The 14,584-nt window shown below is 39.8% G+C and overlaps 2 protein-coding genes across 2 annotated transcripts in view; one reads left to right on the top strand and one right to left on the bottom strand.

Annotated features, from left to right (window-relative positions):
- Positions 1 to 599: 599 nt before the first annotated feature.
- Positions 600 to 7,143, top strand: LOC134677768 (probable pseudouridine-5'-phosphatase). The gene is made up of 9 exons (XM_063536196.1): positions 600 to 706; positions 1,226 to 1,374; positions 1,957 to 2,039; positions 2,561 to 2,696; positions 3,803 to 3,933; positions 4,495 to 4,593; positions 4,938 to 4,997; positions 5,870 to 5,934; positions 6,671 to 7,143. Exons 2-9 carry the CDS (start codon positions 1,287 to 1,289, stop codon positions 6,921 to 6,923), a joined length of 915 nt encoding a protein of 304 aa, XP_063392266.1. The 5' UTR covers positions 600 to 706; positions 1,226 to 1,286; the 3' UTR covers positions 6,924 to 7,143.
- A 1,155-nt stretch (positions 7,144 to 8,298) lies between these two features.
- LOC134677978 (fatty acyl-CoA reductase wat-like) overlaps positions 8,299 to 14,584 on the bottom strand; it is a 38,564-nt gene continuing 32,278 nt past the window's right edge. Inside the window, exons 8-13 of the mRNA XM_063536410.1 lie at positions 13,525 to 13,592; positions 13,099 to 13,294; positions 12,141 to 12,321; positions 11,384 to 11,505; positions 9,778 to 9,911; positions 8,299 to 8,422 (exon numbers count right to left, since the gene is read on the bottom strand). Of these exons, the coding sequence (XP_063392480.1) occupies positions 8,318 to 8,422; positions 9,778 to 9,911; positions 11,384 to 11,505; positions 12,141 to 12,321; positions 13,099 to 13,294; positions 13,525 to 13,592 (806 nt within the window). The 3' untranslated portion in view covers positions 8,299 to 8,317. The remainder of the gene's footprint in view (positions 8,423 to 9,777; positions 9,912 to 11,383; positions 11,506 to 12,140; positions 12,322 to 13,098; positions 13,295 to 13,524; positions 13,593 to 14,584) is intronic.

Raw genomic sequence — 14,584 nt, 5'->3', positions numbered from 1 at the left:
TACATAAATACATATGTCTTTGCCCAGAATAACGAATTTTTTTTTTCAGGTGCTTCGGGTGCTAAGTTACTTAGTTGGCGCGCTTTACCTCTACGCTATATACAAGCTGCTTACTTTAGTCTGTTGGTTTGTTTGTCTCCTTGTTGCTATCTTTTAAATAAATCACTGGTTTTCTACTTTGTAGTTTCTTTTACAACATTGTATTACACCATTTTACCCTAAATAGGTGCATGACAATAGGGATGTTTCCTGTACTTAAAATAAATTATTTCAAACCGTGCACGAAATAAAGCACCAGATAATGATTAGAAAAACATAGATATCAGCTATTTTTAAACACAATTTGTATTTAATAAATCGGATTGAAATATAAAAAGTAGGTGAGTTTACCGTGACGTCACTATATTAGTTTTCATATAAATTCCATACTAGCAAATCGTTTTGACAGTTCTAAAAAAGAAGCTGATTTGAATAGTAGGAATGTAGCCTATATCAACATATTCGTGACCATAGAGTCCATAGAGATGGCAGTGCTACATCTGATATAACCGATATCAAAGAGAATATAACCACTATGACCGATATGACATAAATTAAAAAAAAAAATCTAACGTCAGATCTGACAGACATCAAAATTCAAAATTTAATAAACAGATAGTTTTTATTAAAAATCAGTTTTCACACCATTTTCTGTTTAAAACAACAGGTTTGTTAATTACTTTATTTGTATTTAGATAGATATATGTATACCTAAACACTTTTCGGGGTTCAAACCCCGGCTAGTACCAATGAGTTTTTCAAAACTTATGTACGAAATATCATTTGATATTTACCAATCGCTTTCTCGCTTTTCGGTGAAGGAAAACATCGTGAGAAAACCGGACTAATCCCAAAGGCCTAATTGCCTAATATTTAGTAGTTTTTATGTAGTAGTATATTCATTATATATTAGTATTTTTTATTTATTTTATTATTTTTATCTGTGTATTGTATTATGTAGTTTATTATGTTTTTCAGTTGTTTGCAATAGTTCCTAGTTAATTAAATTCTCTTACTTTTCTTCTCGCACCATTTTTATTACATCTCTGTTTAGCTCTATGGTTGACTGGTAGAGAATGCCTTTAGGCATTAAGTCCGCCATTTTTACATTTTATATGTATTTTGTGCAATAAAGTTTAAATAAATAAATAAATTTACAAATTTGTACACCTACAACTTTGCCCAGTTCCCCGGGCAAAGATGAACAATGTCCTGGCAAAATTTGGCTCGTCGGCCCCTCGCGAGCAATGATCCACATCCCGGCCCAGTTCTACTGCACCAGGAAGTTTAAGAAAGTGACCCATTGCCTTTTCGACTTGGACGGTACGGTACTTGGTAAGCAATTATATCCATATACCTACTAATCTATACTTAATATGTGATTGAGGCCATTATTAACGATGCTCCGATATAAATACAATGCCGCGCGACGCTGTGTGGCGTAAGCGCCATCGACAATAAGGTCCCTTTTCATAGATAATGCCCCATATTATAAAAGGAAGTCTGTCTGTCTGTTACCTCTTCACGCTTAAACCGCTGAAGGCGCTGAACCGATTTAGATAAAATTCGGTATAGACATTATTTTAGTCCCGAGGAAGGACATAGGATAGTTTTTATCCCAGAAATCATCCCTTATAAGTAAGGGTGGAATTTTGTATGTGTTGTATGCGTGACTCACTCCGCGATTCTGTCGCTTTGCTACAGGTAGCTAAAAGTGCATCCGTTCGACCCCAATTTTGGGGTTTGCCATAAGCCGCGCGTGGCGCTGTCGCCACCTAGCGGCCATATCTGTGCTGATCGTAACAGACGCGTTTTGTTAGGGAGTGAGTCTTCTGTACCTAGTACGATTATTTATTCTGTGGCATTACTATATGTACTCTATTTGTATTGTATTCTTATACAAACATATATCTACAGATTCCGAAGTTGTTTATCAAAAAGCAATCAGGACGATCTGCGAAAAATATGGAAAAACGTACACCAAGGATCTGGAAATTGAGGTAAGTAGGTACATACATATAATCACGCCTATTTCCCGGAGGGGTAGGCAGAGATCACGGATTTCCACTTGTTACGATCCTGACATACCTCTTTCGCTTCCTTCACTTTCATAACATCATCATCATCATCATCTCAGCCATAAGACGTCCACTGCTGAACATAGGCCCCTTTTTTGGGGGGTGAATGCCATAATCGCCCCGCTTGGCAGGCGGGTTGGCGATCGCAGTCGAGTACACCGAATTTGAGGGACGCTGCTGCCTGTCCACCGGTGGTCTTGGACGTGGTTTAAGGACATACCCGAGTCCTGGACGCAGTTTAAGGACATACCCGGGTCATAACATAAGGTTTCATAACATAACATAAGGTATGTTGAAGTTTAGTTTAATTTTATTTTAGTAAATACAATAAACTATGTCAGTGCTACGGCGCCACGGACCGTGACCTGTCAGAAACAGTCGTGCAGCGCGTGCTGTTGCCGATTTCCTTGGACTGTCTTACAGTTATCTTATCTTATCTTCAGTGCTACGGCGCCACGGACCGTGACCTGTCAGAAACAGTCGTGCAGCGCGTGCTGCTGCCGATTTCCGTGGACGATTTCGAGCACCAACTCACCGACCTCGTCGGCAAAGATGTCTCCAACGCACCATTACTGCCTGGTAAGTCTAGCGATGCCTTTCTCGCGCGACCGATTAATTCCGAGCGACCGTTTGGCAGAGTCGCCATGTGAGGTGGGACGTTAAGACAAACACTATCTTTGGAGTACTTATAGGTTTATTTTGATATATAATACTTATGCTAGGGTATATATAGGGTACATATGAGAGAGTGTGCGTGTCATATACGGCCGGCCGGCTAGTGGATGTGAGAGCGACCCTGCATAAACCGATGGCCCCGGGTTCAAATCCTGGCAAGGGCATTTATTTGTGTGATGATGTATTTAAGTAGGTATTTATATATTTTAAAGTGTGGCTACAAAAATAACTGCATTCCCGTCGCCTGGGAGGTTTTGGGATTATACTGAGCAACTTTTACTACGGGACCAACCCAGAAATCGCGTAAAAAAAATTTGGCTGTTTCATATATTTTGGCTGGTCCATTTCCTATGGGAGTGTAAATTTTTTAGTATAACTCAGTATCCAAACCAAAACCTCCCTGGCAACGGGAAGGCAGATATTTTTTAGCCGCAGTCGTCGTTGTCTGAGTACCCACAACACTAGCCTTCTTGAACCGTGGGGCTTAGTCAATTTGTGTAAAAAGTTTTCCGGCCTAGCGGCAGGGTCCGCTTTCCTGCTCAGTCTTCTCCACTTTGCCCGGTCTTCGGTGTGAGATTGTTCTCTTCCATGTCCGCTGTCACGACGTCCACCCAGCGCTTCTTAGCGTTGATTTTGAAGACCGGTCTGGCCTAGTGGGTAGTGACCCTGCCTGCGAAGCCGATGGTCCTGGGTTCGAATCCCAGTAAGGGCATTTATTTGTATGATGATACAGATATTTGTTCCTGAGTCATGGGTGTTTTCTATGTATTTAAGTATTTGTATATTATATATATATCGTTGTCTGAGTACCCACAACACAAGCCTTCTTGAGCTTACTGTGGGACTTAGTCAATCTGTGTAAGAATGTCCTATAATATTTATTTATTATTTATTTATTATTACGCCTACCGTGGCCACGTGATATAGAAAAGGCGCCTCTCGCGCCATCGCGTGAAAAAATGACCTATAATATTTATTAAATCTTTATTAAAAAAAAAAAATGGTTGCAGGCGCCGAGCGTCTTCTGACGCATCTGTATGACTCCAAGGTCCCTATAGCACTAGCGACCAACAGTACGGAGCGTGCTGTGAGGATCGCCGCACAAGCGCGACCAAAACTCTTCGCGCTCTTCAACCACAAGGTACGGCAACGCGCAGGTGACCTCGTGGCTCAATTTCACCATACGAGCATTTTTATCTAATTTCCATGAAATTTTGAAATATTGATATGATATAACAAAATGTGATGTGATAATTCGTAGGAAAATAAAATAAAGCCAATATTACTTTCAGCGTACACATATTCATGAAATTTTGAAAGATATTTCAGTTTAAAAATTTGATCCGGGCACGGGAATTTTTGTGTCCATGGGAATTGGATTTTGCTGGCACGGGAATTAGTTTTCTAAGAAGTAATCGTATTAAAACTATGTTTTTTTTATGGATCAAAAATAAAATAAGAAACTTTTAGTAAGCAGTCCCAGTAGCCTATTCAATTCAATTCATCTTTGCATCTCCAGAGAAGTTACATCTGAAAACCTTCCATATAAAGTTAACAGTTGGCAAACAAAATATTGTATTAATTTAATATTTAAAAACACAAATCATGGAAATTGTCTCTGATTTGTGAGAGATGTGGGCAAAGCTGGCGGTGGGCAAAGTTGTCACGTTTGGGCAAAGTTGTAATTTTCTTATTTCCTTAGGTGTGCGCTACGGACCCCGAAGTGGATCGCGGGAAGCCCCACCCTGACATCTACCTCGTCGCGGCCAGCCGGTTCCCGACCAAACCTAAACCTGCACATGTAATGACTATATATAAAAAGTAACAGTGGACCGACGCCTTTGATGTTTGCGTAAATGCCGACACCGCACAGTAGGGTTGTCAAACTTGTTGTGCTTTTACACAATTGTGGACGATTCAAACTGCTCGGGAGCGCTTTTTTGTTCGAAGTTGGATTACACAGTATAAATCGGTGTACACTGTCAATATCCAGAGACTAAAATGGGGTCTCCGTTTGTATGGAGAACCGAACGAACTGGTAGGAACCTTTCCTCTTAATAGTTTCTAGGCAAACATTAATAATGCAGCGCAGTACTATTATTTATTCTGCGGAAACGCTTATAATTTTGTAATATTTTCCGACAGTGTATCGTGTTCGAAGATTCTGAAATCGGAGTAAAAGCGGCGGTCGCAGCGGGCATGCAGGTTACTACTAAACACCTATACCTACCAGTGGTGGCGCGTCAAACATATCCATAGGCAAGCCGGGGCTTATTTGGCTTACATATGTGACGTTATCTATGAAAAGGGACCTTATTGTCGATGGCGCTTACGCCATTGCTAACGATGTTCCGATATAAATACAACGCCGCGCGACGCTGTGCGGCGTATGCGCCATCGACAATAAGGTCCCTTTTCATAGATAATGCCCCATATTTCCTTTACAACTCTGCTCAAACGTCCAAAAACAAGCAAGCCGGTGGGAATCGGCTTTTATGGACGCGTCGCCACTGATACCTACACATAATTATATTATAGTACATGTACTCATCCTTACTTGTCTTTTTGCCTTTCTGTTTTTTTTTTCTTACGGTAGAAAATAAACAGTAGTTTGTGTTACAAGGGATCAAAATGATATTTTTCCTTCAAGGGCGTACATTGTATCTTGAATGAAGCGATGGATTCTAAATGAAAGTAGAATCCTGAGCGTAATGAGGGATTCAAGTGTTAACGACAAAAACGAAATAATTTTGATACCATGTGACACATATACTGCTTTTCACATCAACGATGAGATTAATAAAAAAATAACTAAATGAGGAAATTATCATGTATCAGAAACACTATTTAAGCTAAAAAAATTGTATGTCAAAATGAAAAAAAAAATGTGTCCTAGAACAGAAAAGTACAACTTTGATCCCTCCTAGCAGGGAAGTAAAGTGCCACTTTGATCCCTCCTAGCGGGGAAGAGAAAGCCCTTTTTCGAATCTTAGGTGGTGTGAAAAGGAACAACGTTCGTGTACGGAACTGTCCCTATGACGGAATTGCCCGCATTGATCTTATTTGTTATTTTACAGGTGGTGATGATACCGAACCGACGCTTAGACCGTCAGAAGACGCGCCAAGCCACCATAGTCCTAAGGTTAGCTCCTGGCTGTTTCAATACCCGCCATAGGGGCTATTCAGTCCATGAACATATATGTCTTTGATTTTCAATTGAATGAAAAAAATCATTTGCTTTTGATTGCTGAAACTAAAAACAATCGCTGCTTTGTCGATGATATTATCAATTTTGGTCGTTGTTCGATAAAAACTTTAGTGGACGGAATAGTCCCTATGACGGTATTCGCCACATTGACCTTACTTACTTTACCATTTTCCAGGCATAGTACGATTTATCGACCACATAAGCGCCAATATAATTTCAACTTCAGTATTCCGATATAAGGTTAAAAATAGATTGCACTTTCGGGAAATGCTTCAAATGAATTATCAAACCTGGATTAAAGATAAAGATTAAGATAAAAAATTGTTTATTCAAGTAGGCATATTACAATGCGCTTATGAACGTCAAATAAACCTTTACCGGCTCCAACCGTACACCTCTGCCCCGAGAAGATTTTAAATCCCCCCTCAATTGGAGGAGGGTATCCCAATATGGGACCGGCAACAAAATCGGCGGGACACATCTTTTCAAAACATTATTACATCTTATAATTAACATGTATTACGAGTAATTAAGAAAAATACAATTTAAATTACTATAGAATTCATGCAATTATACTCAGTGAGAATTTGAATATGTTTAAATTTTTTGGGAAAACATTGTAGATTGGTCTGGCCTGGAAAAGGGTTAAGTTAGAACTTCTATTCCACAGATCTCTACGCGACTTCAAACCTGAAGAGTTCGGCCTCCCACCCTTCCCCGAAACACCAGCCAAAGGCAAACCCACTTCAGCCCGCGTCGAACAAGAATCTAAAGCGGAAAACACTGAAACTAAGAAGGTTGAACCGGTACAGCCGACCGCTTTGCTCGTTGACTACTCCCCCAAGTCGTCAAAAATATCTAAAATATCAAAACTAAGGGCGCAAATGTCACTTTTGATGAACAAGAAAGTACTAGTTCGCTAAACGTTTTTTGTAATGCATTTGATAAGGTCGACCCATGTTTCTACGAAAAATGTTTTAAATGGAATATGTGGTAATCTCCTTAGCCAGATTATTTATAAATTGAGCACAAAAACCTAAAATAATTTTGTCAAGCTTTATACCAACATAAATAAAATTGATGTCATAACCGGGATATCTCAGGGATCATTGTTGGGACAACTGTTGTATAAAATTTCTATTATATCATGCTTTGCTTTTTTAAACCCTGAAATCGTAGCCGTTGTGTTTGATAATTACCTCAAGATTTACAATGAATAAAATGCAATTATTGCATAGCTCTTTATAGAGTGATATAGATTTAAATATAGTCAACGAATAAAATATCGAAGAAATCGATAAAGAACAAAACATTGACTAAAACAAGTTGGGTATTCTCATCGAAATAATTTTCAAGTTATCATACACTTCAATATTTAAACTTCCTATCTGTAAAAAAAACCTATAAAATGACAAGGAAGAATTTAATAAAATGGATTACTTACATTTTTATTTTGAAAGCTAGTTCACCTACCTATTTATTGAAATATAATTTAAAACAAATTAAATTTTGAACGAAGTCTGTGTTTTGCAAAATAAGGATTGTAAGAAAAATGATAAAAGTGATTCTATGCAAATGAGAATTAGGGTTTAAGATGGGAAGTTTTGAAAATAGGGCATATTGAAGTCAATTTTTTTTTGCGTGAAGGACAATTAGACATTTGGGGCATTATCTATGAAAAGGGACCTTATTGTCGATGGCGCTTACGCCGCACAGCGTCGTGCGATATTGTATTTATATCGGAGCATCGTTAATAATGGCGTAAGCGCCATCGACAGTAAGGTCCCTTTTCATAGATAACGTCACATTTTATTACTACCTACCTATACGATAGGGTTATTACCGTACACGGGAAGAAGCTGATAAATAGCGAGAAAAAATTTAAGAAATTTGATCTTTATGTAATTTAATTTTAAGTTCAAATTTCTTCAATAAAATATCTCGAGTTGTCAACTTCCTCCCGCCGTATAATTTTTAACCATTTAAGTAACTGGGAATATGAGTTGACTTTGAAGGTTCAAAATAATTGTAGGAAACATTCCCTTTGCCTTATAAAGATTTTATATGTATGTAATATGAATATGTATACACTGCTGAATACTTACAAAATACATGAAGCTTTGAAAATTGGTTTTTTAGTCCAAAATCGAAAACAACCATTTTTATAAAGAACTTTCGATCCGCACACCTAGCACACTTTTGCTATATATGGCTATAAATAACGCAAGGACCTTTTATCTAGGCTGGATTTAATGCATTATATATATATTAATTATGTATTTAATTAAAAACAATCTGAATAATTAATAAATATTTATTATAAACTAACTAACACCGAGACAAACCAAAAAACGTAACTACACAGCTTATAAATGGCGTAAAGATACAGCGCGCCAACCAAGTAATTCAGCACTCTGAAGACCTGAAAATAAAATTATTATTAAATATTGAAATAGAGAAATATTTGGGGACAGAAGGATGACGTACAGCTTGGCAAAAAAAGAGTACAAATTAAAAAGTGGCAACACCGTAGTGTCGTCCGGTTTTCTTATATATATTGGTTTGAAAGGGACGACACTACAGTGTTGCCACTTTTTAATTTCTACTCTTTTTTGCCAAGCTGTAGGGCAGCCAAACTACGCAGACAACACAGAACAGAGCTCTCTGGCGCAAATGTACAAGGAGACCCGACCCCAGTTGAGCTGGGAAGAGGATTTGACCAAAGATGAAGAAGAAGAAATATTTGGGGACGAAGTTACACACCCAACCCAAATATATTGATATGTCAGTACGCGCTTCGCACGCTTGAACGCCCGACCTCACGGTGTGAGGAACGCCGCAGGCGCCCTTGTGTTAGATCGGACTTAGCCCCCCCCCCACATCTAGCGTCTTTCGAGCGTCGGCGTCTACAACTCTATGGCCGCTGCTCGACGCAACGTCGACGCAACTGCGCAGCGACGTCATTTTCCATAGCGCTGAACAGACGCCAACAGACGCCGACGCTCGAAAGACGCTAGATGTGGGGCCCTTAAGCCTGACCATACAGTGCAAAGGGCGCCGTGTACGTCAGAGCGCGCTTGGCGGCAGGGCTCGGAAACCGTTCTCATTTGTCAAACCGCTTTTGTTCATTCGCCCGGGAACGAAAAGGATTTCGTTTCCGTTTGCGGTTACCGGTTAAAGATCTGTTCTTTTGAGATAACGGTTTATACCATATACGTTCTCATTTCGTTCTCGAGGAACGAAATTAACCAGTTAAATTGAAAATATCGAAGCGAGATAGAACGAGTAAGTATTGATTGCTATCTCTTTCACGTATGATATCGAGTTTAACCGAGAGTCTCCGAAAGCCAAGAGGAACCGGTATTATATCGTTCCCTGCGAACCATAAAGTTCTGTTCCCTCTTCTTACCGGTTAGGAGAGTGAACGTAATTTGTTGGTTCGCGTTCCATCAATTAACCGGTTTTTTAATGAACGAAATAATATAACGGTTTTGGAACGATATTAACCTTTAACCGACAGGAATTTTTGAGCGAGCGTGCTTGTGTCGCCACCGGCAGTAATTGTACGACGCAGAGTAAGGTTGGCATAGTTACGGGAGTTATAAATGTGCTGTAAAAACCAAATCAGATCTTTGTCTTATTTATCAGACTGTGGCGAAATGAACTGGATATGTAATGTCTTATATATCAGACTCTGGCGGTTAAAGGGTTATTTCAATACCGGTTCCGAGGCCGTTTGGCGCGCTTGAATGTCGGGCTTCGCCAGATCCTACATACCTGTTGCTTCTTGACGGCGTAGTTGGTGTCCCGAAGACCATCCTTGATGATGTACTTCCTCAGACCGATGGCCCACATGACCATCTGCTCGGTCCAGTTCATCTTCTCGACATCAAAGTTGTATATGTCTTTATCTATAAAGAAAAAGAAACTGAATTAGTTTAAAAACTCATTAGCACAGTCTATAAAACAGTCATTCTTGCGAAGCCGTCTATAGTTCGTTTTTTAGGGTTCCGTACCCAAAGGGTAAAACGGGACCCTATTACTAAGACTTCGCTGTCCGTCCGTCCGTCCGTCCGTCCGTCCGTCCGTCCGTCCGTCCGTCCGTCCGTCCGTCCATCCGTCCGTCTGTCACCAGGCTGTATCTCACGAACCGTGATAGCTAGACAGTTGAAATTTTCACAGATGATGTATTTCTGTTGCCGCTATAACAACAAATACTAAAAACAGAATAAAATAAAGATTTAAATGGGGCTCCCATACAACAAACGTGATTTTTGACCAAAGTTAAGCAACGTCGGGAGTGGTCAGTACTTGGATGGGTGACCGTTTTCTTTTTGCATTTTTTTCCGTTTTTTATTTGCTTTATGGTACGGAACCCTTCGTGCGCGAGTCCGACTCGCACTTGCGCGGTTTTTTTTAGCATTAGAAGGAACTTGCAAGAAGATAAGCGATCTTGACAAGTCTTTTAATTGGAAAACGCTTTTTATAATCAATAACTATTACTTATGAAAGCAGAAGAATATAAATGATCGTATTAGATTCATAATTGTTACATATGTGTCGCTTAACTTCAAACTCGGGTAAATCCATTCGACCCTCTCAGCAAATGTCTACCCTATTACCTTTTCTTAATACCAAAATCGCATAATCTGAGAGATGGATTTACCCGAGTTTGAAGTTAAGCGACTCATATTTGCTTACTTATTTGTAACTTATTTTTTAAATGTGTATTTCAATTAAAAGACACACCAAGATTGTTTACCTTATTTCTAATGCTAAAAAAACGAACTATAGGTATAGACAGGGCAATCGTGTGGGGTGCGAAGGGCGAGGGGCGGGTCGCGCGCACCCGAGCTGCATACATCACCATTGTTAGTAGCTCGGTACTACTTATAGGGCTAGCGTCTTATTTACAATGTTTGGTGTGTAAAAGTCTGTAAGAACACTTCTGTGTTCTTATACGGTATCGTCATTTACGCAAACATCAAAGGCCAGTCCACTGTTACTTGTTAGGGTTCCGTACCTCAAAAGGAAAAAACGGAACCCTTATAACATCACTCGTGCGTCAGTTTAGGTCTTAAACAGAATCGCAATAAGGACATCATGGTAAGGCCCCAGGAACCCGATTTTGAATTCCGATCGCTCGATTTCGGCACTCGAAAATCGGTGGAAAACGGAGAAATGCCAATTTTTGAAATACGTGCGATACAAATTGGGAATCAAGTGAAATTGACCACTCGTTTTCAATTTTACTTATGAGTAGAATTTAAATGCCTATTAGTAGTGGAGTGGAGATATTATTGAACGAAGTAGACGAAATCGAGCAGTCGTAATTCAAAAATCAGTTCTTCCACCCCCAAGTTCTTATATTTTATCTAGTTACCTGTTTTAGATAGGCTATCCTGCAGGTGCACCAAGTTTTCATCTTTAAAATAGAACTCGTGACAGGTGAAGTAGGCCAGCACCGAGGACAGGTTGTAACACGTTCTGTATATCTTCATCGCCCTGAAACGAATAAAAAAATATAGATTGCACGGTAGGGGGGGTGGTCAAGGTATAAATATGGCCGACCATTCTGGACAGGTCATTCCGTTGCCGGGCGTCAGACCGTCAACAACTCCTGAGGATGCCTCGTAGAGAGGCGAAACACGTGTCGAGTATTATTCTTTTGGTGGTGATTTGTTATATTTATTAACCGACTTCCTTTGCGTATTTATTTTCGCGCTGCGAGTGGCATTCGGCTCGATTCTGAAAATGTATTAGATCTCTACTAGACCTCAACAAGTTACGATATGGATATTTTAAAGATATTTGTAAGATAGGTATGTCAAATTTGACGTTTCCGCGATTCTGGAGGTCCTCTTGAACGATTTCGACAAGATAGATAAGTCAAATTTGACGTTTCCGCGATTCTGGAGGTCCTCTTGAACGATTTCGACAAGTTATGACTTAGATATCCAAGTCACATCTAGTCGATATCTAATGTAAATCTAGTTGATCTCTATATCGTTTCTAGATCTTGTGATTATCTCGTTTCCCGAATACGCGTGATTGTGTTTATATCGGAGCATCTTTAATAATGGCGTAGCCGCCATCGACAATAAGGTCCCTTTTCGTAGATTACAATTTTTTTTACTTACTTTGGCTTCTTCCCTAGCAACATAAGAGCCCCGTCAGCCAGGTATCCCGGTATATAGTGTAGCAGCCAGGTCAGCAGAACGAACACCCATCTGATCCGCGTATGGATGTCGAAGTTGTACCAGATGGCCTTCGGGGTGCCGCATAGCACCGCCTTTGAGTAGGATATCTCGAAGATTTCCCCTGAAACAGGATTTAAATCATGGTATAATAATATACTCCGCCTGGTACTCTCTTCCCGTCTTTTCTAGGTCACCTGACTGACACAAGCCTACGTCATCATGCGACAGCGCTAATATATGATAATATACGATAGCGCTAAAATATATATAGCGGCCATGTTATTGTGACGTAGGCTTGTGTCACTCTGGGAAGAGAAGACCATGTTTTATTAGACTATGATATAAATCATAACCCTCCTTTTGCGTTGCCGTAGTCGGGTAATAAGCTTTTAATAGGGAATATTACGCGAAACATTCGTAGGGGGCGCTACTACCACAATCCAGCATCAATCTGGGGGTCTACCGCGAAACAAATCGAAATTTCGTTATCTAACCTCTCTATCACTCTTGCATATTCGAGCGATAAAGAGGCAGATAAGTAAATTTCGATTTTTGCGATTCCCGGTAGGCTCTTGTTAACAAACCGCCTTGATGCATCAATGTCATATTTTATTGTATGAAAAGTTGTCAAAAAATAGTTTAAGGCACAGTATGTATATACATAAGTTCTCTATGGTTTACTAGCTAGCTTTGTAAATAACCTCCTAGCTATTTCCGTGCCGCGTTCCCGTGGCACTATAGTCCACGAAAATAAAATTTATACATTAAAACTTACGCCAAGTCTTAGGATTCCTCGCCGGCGACACGGTATATATGTATCTTGATACCCTTCTGTCCATTTCGGTGGCACATTCCCGTGGCACTATAGTCCACGAAAATAAAATACATTAAAACTTACGCCATTTCTTAGGATTCCTCGCCGGCGACACGGTATATATCTTGATATCCTTCTGGCCATTTCCGTGGCGCGTTCCCGTGGCCCACGCGGCTGCTATGGTGGCGTTGTTGACGTAGTCCACGGGAATCAGGTCGATGTATGTGTCATCGTTGGCCATTATAGTGTGTATGACGCCCAGACCGCAGCCGAGGAAGAGCTGGAATGAATGTTAAGCTTTTAGTGTTAGACCAAGACTAGTCTGCAACGATGCAACGACGAGAACGGGCCGGACCGTTGTGTAATCCGTGGACCCGGACACACGGGTAACATAGGTACACTACGGACCCTAATTACCCGTTCCGAACGGGCCACAAATCCGGTTTCGTGTAACACGAGACGAGAACGGCGCCCCATAGACGGCTACACGAAGCCCTAATTTATGCTTACCCCGCTCGGTCCGTAGACACTGCTCATGTCGACCCATCCCGGGCTTGGTTCCAGATTCGATGCTATTACTGAAACAAAACAAATATAATTTCACCACACTAAACCAAAGCAAATATTAAATGTAAAATATCAAACAAATTCAAAGCAAATCAAATCCAAATGAATGTTATTAAATATTTATCATCCAAAATCATCATTTAAAAGTCAATTCTACCAGCAAACATAAGAAAACAACTCAAAATTTGCATTTGATTACTTTGCCTCACATGTGAATAAAATGCAACTTTGCTATCAGTTTTTGAAGTGCAAAGTGAGCCTTTCCGAGCTATAATTATCAACAAAATAGTATAATTACACCTAGGGCAATAAATAAAATTGATAAATAATAAAATAAATTTAATTTAAGTAACAAGGACTCATATCACATAATATTGAATTTAAATCCAGTTACTGTAATGCCATACGATAAATAATATTAACATACACTATTCTAAATACTACATACAAATACAACAAACAAATAAAGTAAGAAATGTTTGTCAAACTCAGCTTTGCCTCGGCCGATAATTGCATGTGATCCGAGGCTAGCAATACGTAAGTTGCAAAACATTCTCAACATTTCCAGTAACTTGGGAAATTCTCATGCAATTTTACACTTAGAAAATTCCCGTGCAGATTAGAGACGAGTAAGTATATATTACTCAATAAAAAACCGGGCAAGTGCGAGTCGGACTCGCGCACGATGGGTTCCGTACCATAATAAACGTAAGCAAAAAAAAAACGGTCACCCATCCAAGTACCTACTGACCACTCCCGACGTTGCTTAACTTTGGTCAAAAATCACGTTTGTTGTATGGGAGCCCCATTTAAATCTTTATTTTATTCTGTTTTTAGTATTTGTTGTTATAGCGGCAACAGAAATACATCATCTGTGAAAATTTCAACTGTCTAGCTATCACGGTTCGTGAGATACAGCCTGGTGACAGACGGACGGACGGACAGTGAAGTCTTAGTAATAGGGTCCCGTTTTACCCCAGGGGTACGGAACCCTAAAAAATAC

The sequence above is a fragment of the Cydia fagiglandana genome, chromosome 27 (genome assembly GCF_963556715.1).
Source record: "Cydia fagiglandana chromosome 27, ilCydFagi1.1, whole genome shotgun sequence".
Taxonomy (NCBI): Eukaryota; Metazoa; Arthropoda; class Insecta; order Lepidoptera; family Tortricidae; genus Cydia; species Cydia fagiglandana.
Note: the sequence above shows the minus strand (reverse complement) of the source record. Positions and strands in the feature narration are given on the sequence as shown.